This window comes from Cornus florida, unplaced genomic scaffold, assembly GCF_030987335.1.
Source record: "Cornus florida cultivar Cherokee Brave unplaced genomic scaffold, ASM3098733v1 CherokeeBrave_3.0.0_Hap2_Chr02, whole genome shotgun sequence".
NCBI classification, from domain to species: Eukaryota; Viridiplantae; Streptophyta; class Magnoliopsida; order Cornales; family Cornaceae; genus Cornus; species Cornus florida.
Window position 1 is genome coordinate 52,730,938 of NW_026775572.1, and position 7,238 is coordinate 52,738,175.

A 7,238-nucleotide genomic window follows, 5' to 3' on the forward strand; every position below is an offset into this window, starting at 1 on the left:
TATATATATTATATATATATTATATTAGTTTTCCTTTTTTTTTTTCTCTTTAATTTATTTCTTTTGTCAACTTTATTTCCTATATATTATGTATCAATACAATGTAAACGTATCAAGAAATACAATCAGTAAGAGAAATGTAACCTCAGTGGCTCTTAATCTACGAATGTAAGCTTTATTGCCGAACCATGTATATAGTGTGTTCTCCATCTCTCTCTCTTCCATCTTCTTATTTTACATCTTATATTTTCGCATTATAAATTTAACATGTTATCAGAGCAACGATCCTAGATCGTTTATTTTCTTTTTCTTTTTTTTTTCTTTTTTCTTTTTTTTTCTTCAATTTCCTTTACTGATTGCAGAGAACAATGAAGGAGAAGACCAGTAAAATTTGATCCGTTTCTGGTTTAGATCTCTCTTTGTTTTTCCTTTTGATCAACCACGCGCTTCCAAGCAATGTCCCGCACCGTCACGTGCCGACGCTCCAAAGTAAATTTGACTTGCGCTTCACGTGACACACGCTCCTGCAAGTAGATCTCACTCGCTCTACATGTGCCCATGCGCTCCTCCTTCATCAACAGTAATCAACGCTCCAAAGCGTTGTTCTGACTATTTCCCGACGCTGTTCTGACTATTCCCCGGCTTTGTTCGGCCACTTCCCCGGCGTTGTTCCGGCCACTTCCCAGGCGTTGTTCCGGCATTTCTCCGGCTTTGTTTCGGATCTTTTTTATTTGTCAGATGTATTACCCAAATGTTTCCCAGTGTTGCTCTAGCCTATTTCTCGGCTTTATTCCAACCCATTTCCCCAGCATTGTTCCGGCCTTTTGGATGCTTTTCGCTCCACCACCGTTTTCAAGATTTCATTTTCAAACTCAAGTTGACTTCGAGAAACCCATCTTGAATTTGCAGTAGAATATTAAAATATCTATTATATATATATATATATATATTATATTTTGTTTTTTTCTCCCTTCTTTCCTTATATTATATATATTATACATATATATTATATACGTTTTCTTTCTTTCCTCCTTAATTTATCTTGATCCAAATTTATAGATCTTAGTGTCGAACCATGTATATATTATGTTCTCAATCTCTCTCTTTCAATTTCTTATTTTATATCTTACATTTCTGCATCACAAATTTAACAGACCAAACTTTCTAAAACGTGAAAATAATGAATCACTAATGTGAATCCTTGAATTTGATTTGATATCAACTTTTGCAACTTGATAATCGATAACCTAAACAAAATAGACTTTCAAAAGGTACAAACCAAAAGTGAGTGGCAAAGATGTAGTACCACTATTTATAGAATTTCAAAAAGTCAAAATCAAAAGTCACACATCATCTAAATGGTTGTAACCTATTCAAATTAAAATTCAAGAAGCAAATTCTAGAAGCATAGTAGTTATTACCATATGAATAGTTGCAACTATTCCATTCAAATTTTAATAGACACATTCTAAAAGCATATATAATAGTAATTATCGATGTTTCTGTATCTCACATATATCGTATGTATGTGTGTGTGTATATATATATATATACATATATTCAACAAAAATAAGTGTAGAAATTAACTTCACTATAAAATTATCTTTCCCAATTTGTTATGTTATTTTTGTATTTTATATGAATTTTAATTGGAACCTCATAGAGAATTGAAATTTGTTCAATTAGTTGGCAATATTTCAAAAATGCTGTAAATTATGGTGCAAGTGCTTGAGATTTCTAAATATTCAACTGGTACACTTAGGCCAGAAAAACTATCCTTTCTGTTCACTCTCCAAAGAATCAAACAAACTATTTTGATTGAATCCAAAAAAAAATTGAAAATCATAGAATAATAAAATATTCAGTGGCCAATAGGGATCTTTGCAAGTAATATTAGAGCATTACCTGTAACCCAGTTGGTAGAGCGCCAAACTTATGCTCGGAGAACATTTTTAACTTCATTTTTACATTTCTCACATTTAAATGGACTAGATAAGAATCTAAGATAATGTAAACAAACACTAGGTAGATGAAGACTATGTTTGGTTTATTTTTCTATTTTTAAAGAATTAAAAATTTAAAAGTAATTCATAAACTTGTTTAGTTGTAGTTTGCTAAAAATTATTTTTCGAAAGTCTATTTTTTTTTTTTTTTTTCAATTCGAAAGTCTGTTTAAAAAAGCTGTTTATTGTCTTTTTATTTTGCTGAACCAACCGACCCTTATTAAATAGTGTCCAAAATATTAATTGATATTATTGACACAAAAACAATTATATTCAAACTTAAAATTGTATTATGACGTTTAGCAATCCAAATTTCATCATTACATCAAATCATTTTATCATCACACCTAACATTTCATTCCAAGCAAATCTTACAAAATAACGAGTCGACGCAATCCCTACCCATTTTTCATTTTTGTTCCTTTTCTAATTCTTTGCTCAGCAATTAATGCAATTGAAAAATCATATAAGAATCTAAATATTGTTTGGTTTGGTTTTTTAATTTTAGATAATTAAAAATTAAAAAATTATACAAAAATATATTTAGTTTGACAGTTTTTCAAAACTGCCTTCTAAAAGTTCAGAAAAAAAAAAAGATATGCTTACTAATAATAATATTTTATAATTTTTTAAAAATAATCTTACATTTTAAAAAATTACGAAAGCAAAACCAAACATACTTGAGATTCTGAAAAAGGGAAAAGAAAAAAGATAATAACTTTACACCATTTTCACTTTAACAAACTTGAATGTTATTAGGAAAAGGCAACTTAAAAGACTCCTAAGTTTGGGTCGAACCCATGGCTTAGTATTGTAACGCGCACGGTTCGAATCCAACTTTATGGCCCTACATTCAATCCGCAATTGTCCAAGTCATGTCATTCTCAAAGATCCAATGGCACACCTCAATCTTACCCGGACCCGAACCCAATGCAATAAAGGCTCCATGACCTGCGCTCCAAGAGGACGTGTCAATGTGACATATGGCAACTCCATGATTGATCTTGGCCTTAGTTTTCGGATCCAATAGATCCGCTTCGTAAACCCGAACCTTGGGAACCGAATGGCAATAATAGAGTAGGTATGGGAACAAACTTTGGTGACAAGAAACCGACTTGGTGATCCTTCCACTGTTGATTCCTTTAACCGACCCGATCATCACATTTTCCTTTGACCCGTGAGTGTTCTCTGTGGTCCGAACCACCACGGCCCGACCCAACACCGAAACGGCAAAATCAATCAAGTCCTCACCCGACCCGACACACCGCTTGGTCTCCCCCGGGCTCGGCACTCTCTCGCACTCGCTTAGTCCGTCCGCGAGTATACCCTCCATGCTCGAGTTCTCACGCGCGTGAAAAATCTGTTTCATCTCATTCAGCCTCAATGTCGAAAACGGTAATTTCGATGAAATCACTCGCGGCAAAAACGACCTTTTGGGCATTTTATCACGAATATCCGGCATCGGCATCACAGTCCCAGTCTTCAGCATCCTCTCCCTAAAGAATTTGCCCGGCTCGACCCATCTATTTACGGATTTGCCACTGGCAGCCATTAAAGAAGCCAGATTTGCAGTCTTTTTGGTGTATTGAGCAAAAGTGACACCCTTTTTGGTGTAGTCTTTGAAAGTGTTGTTTACACCGTACTGTTTGAACCCGATTTCCTGATTCGAACCCTTACTACCATACCCGGTGAACTTGTCTGTACCTTCGTTGAAGGATTTTCCGTAATTGACGAATTTGACCTCCGCAGCATTTGAATTCTTGGCGTACGATTGGAACGAGTCGTCCCCAACATTGGATTGATCTCTGTAATTCTTGAATATATCAACCTCTGCATTACCTGATCATATCAGAGATTTTAGAGTTTAGTTGCTTGTCAGTTTGAGTTCTTCATTCACATAATTAGTTACTATTATAATTTAAGAGAGGGGTTTAATAATGTTTTTCTATGAACAATAAATAAATAAATTTGAGTCTTTCTGTAATAATTTTTTTAAATAGTTCGTAACTAATATTTCCTTCCTCTCAAAATATTTGTCCAATTTTCTATTTTGGAATGTCCTAAATATTATTTTTTATCACATTTCTAAACTAGTAACATTATTTTGTCTAAACAACTGCACTAATTATTTAACACTATTTTATCTTTTACTAATGACATATTTAAAACTTCATTGAATTAATACAATAAAAAACTAATAAAATTTCACTACCATAAAAAATTAAATTCCCCATTAGATGTATTTTGGGCTGTTGGAGTATGTAAAAGATTTTCAAACCACTTCCAATTATTCCTATTTAATATTACTTTCTTGTTATTTTAATCATTTTGAATATTTTGAATTGAAAAAAATGATTTTCAGAGTTAATATTCAAGACTAATTATTTGACTCAAGCATTTGTTGTTGTTTCAAATTATTGTCAATCTTGAAAAGTCAAACAAATTAAATGCAAAATTTTCATAATTATTCCTTTAATTATTTAAGAATCTTTCAACTTGTATTTTATACTAATATTTAAAATTTAAAGGTTAACTAAGTAATTTGAAGAGAAGACAATACATTAATTATATGCCTTTTTAAAGAGTTAAAAAAAAATCAAAGATTGACAACCAAAATGTGACGGAATAATTTTTAATAATCCACTTCAATGCATCTAATTGCGACAAATGATTCCGATAAAGCAATATTTAAGGCATTGACTATTTCGTTAGAAGTATTGTTCCCTACAGATCTTTTAAGTGTGATTGGATTTTTCAACACAAAATAAATAGTGTTAAAAATTAATGAATTGAAAGATTATTATAATAAAAATGAAATACATCTGTTAAAAAGTAGAAGTTAGTGCGTTGAAACATAATTGGCGTGTTGAAAATATTAATGTGTTGAAATATTATTACGGTAAAAAAACAAAAAGAATAATGCAGGTTGTTACTTTCTAACGATAGTCGTCTGGTTGAAAACCAAAGCCCCTCTAATGCTAAAACAGTTGAGTTTGAGTTTTTTTATTTTTTACTTTTATGGCAAGAATATTATAAGGAGAATAAAATAATGTAAGGTTCGAATACAGACTTATGCACGCATTGAAAACACGACTTGAGAGTTGAAATCTAACATAATGGATGACCATAATAATAAATTTGTTTTAACAATTAAATTAGAGAGACTTCTGGGTGTTAACTTCTTAAATATTATAAAATTTTCAATTTTTCCAAGAGAATTGAAAAAAAAAAAAAATGAAATTATAAAAACAGATTAAAAATTTTGTATATATAAAAAAAAGATGATTGTTACCTCCATTGCCATAGCTATTGAAGTTGTTTTGTGGCACATTGCCGTCCTCTCCATAAGACGCGAACGTCTCATTCGCGCCATTAGCATTCTGGCCGTATCCATTGAAGGTGGAACCCACCACATTCGAGTCCTTCCCATAGCTATTGAAACCGTCGGCCGCGCCATTTCCATTCCTTCCATAGTTCGTGAACCCCTGGTCCCCTGCATTCGCATCATCGCTGTAAGAATTGAAAGACTGTTGCCGACCGTTGGTGTCGGTGGAGTAGGTCTTGAACTGGAGGTTGGGATTGTTCACCCCGTGATGGTAATTCTTGAACTCGCCGGCGCCGCCGGTGGCGGTGCTGCCGTAGGTGGAGAAGCTCTGGTCGGCGACGTTGGCGTCAGCGGCATAATTGGCAAATTTGTCGCCGTGACCCACCGAGTCGCGGCTGTACCGCTGGAACGAGTCGACCGGGAGGTTGTCGCCGTCGGAGTAGTTCTTGAACGAGTCGAAATCGCCGAGTTGACTTGTTCCGTAATTGGTAAAGTTCCTGTTTAGGTACGAGGCAAAGTTGACGTTGTGGTCGTGTTTTTTCAGACTCGGCGATAAATCGGGGAAGCAGAGCAAGTTCGCCGAGGAACAGAAGGAGGGTAGTTGGGTGGAGAGGGCGTTCTGATCGGCGAGTTTGGAAAAAGTCGCCAATTCCACGGCGCTTAATGGGGAGGCTTTGTTGAGAAGAAATGAGGATTTGGGCAAGTCATTAGTTACCTGTTTGGTCCAATAACGAATCAGAAATGCTTTGGGTGTGAATGGGTTCACTCCGGCCGGCGATTCGCAGGATTTCTCTCCCGCTCCGGTAACACCCACCTGCATTGTTAATTACAACAAAGTAGTTGTGAGTATTTACATAATTACATAAACACCCATTTACATATATTTATATAAACACACATGAATGATGAATGCATATGAACATAGTAAAGAAGAAAATACATGATTAAGAGAGAGAAAAAAAATGTAAAAGAGAGAGATGAATGTTACATTCACAGATGAGAGTAGGTACAAGAAGAAGAAGAAGGGGAAGAGAAGATTGATATGCTTATGTTGGTGCATTTTTTTTTTTTTTTTTTTTTTTAGTGAGAAGAGGAGTGAGTTGGTTGGATTGGAGACAAGAACTTATAGTGATAGTGGAGAGAGGGAGAGAGAGAGAGGATAGTGGGATTTTTGCTTTTGAAGGGTGTTTTGGTGTAGGAGACGTTTGATGTAGATTTGCTTCTCTTTCCTTTTTAGTAATACGATTTGTTTTCTAAAGTGCACTGTGCAAGTGATTGAGATTTCAACCTAACACGTGCCAGCTAATTCAAATTAAAGTACATGTGTGTGTATATTATGCTTTACAATGGGATGTGTGTGTATATTATGCTTTACAATGGGATCCAATGGTGTGAGTGGGTATGGTATGGTATGTTATGTAAATTTGAGAGAGGTGAACTCGAGCAATTAAAGTTGGAATGCAGCATCTCTTCGACTTTGGGGGTCCTTCCATGTACTGTACAATTTTTATAGATTGTTCTGTGTTGTAATAATTTCTCCGTTCTACAATATTTTCAGTGGTCAAGGGGGAATAAATTGCAGTGAAGGAGAGAAACTTGCTAAGATTTGTATAATAATCTAAAAGGTTTTTATTTTAGGAACACAATCACCCACCCATTTCATCGTGTGCACTAAAATGACTAAAATGGTGGTGTCATTTTGGTGCACTGGACGAAGAGGATCAAATCACCGCACAAGATGAAATTCAGATCCATCCGTAAGAGGGATTTTCTAAATGTCGAAGGGTTTGTTATCAACTTATTGTATGAATGTTAAGGCATATTTGGTTATACGTTACTAAACACTTAATGGTTACCATCTCTCATCTCTTTCTCCTAGGTGTGCAATCAAGATTGATCTAAAAAAAAGC

At 34.5% G+C, this 7,238-nt stretch overlaps 1 protein-coding gene across 1 annotated transcript; it reads right to left on the bottom strand.

The window, feature by feature from the left end:
• Window positions 1-2,659: 2,659 nt before the first annotated feature.
• On the bottom strand, window positions 2,660-6,539 carry LOC132294982 (polygalacturonase 1 beta-like protein 1). The gene is made up of 3 exons (XM_059793040.1): window positions 6,317-6,539; window positions 5,296-6,142; window positions 2,660-3,842 (listed from the first exon to the last, which is right to left on the bottom strand). The coding sequence occupies exons 1-3, from the start codon at window positions 6,386-6,388 to the stop codon at window positions 2,857-2,859; spliced, it is 1,905 nt and encodes a 634-aa protein (XP_059649023.1). The 5' UTR covers window positions 6,389-6,539; the 3' UTR covers window positions 2,660-2,856.
• Between the last annotated feature and the right edge of the window lie 699 nt (window positions 6,540-7,238).

Excerpts from the sequence above, each read along its gene's own strand:
- LOC132294982 (XM_059793040.1), bottom strand. The coding sequence starts at position 6,388 with ATGCACCAACATAAGCATATCAATCTTCTCTTCCCCTTCTTCTTCTTC. Across the intron at positions 6,143-6,316 it reads ACCTACTCTCATCTGTGAAT|GTGGGTGTTACCGGAGCGGG; the intron begins GTAACATTCATC and ends TTAACAATGCAG. Across the intron at positions 3,843-5,295 it reads CAATAGCTATGGCAATGGAG|GTAATGCAGAGGTTGATATA; the intron begins GTAACAATCATC and ends TGATATGATCAG.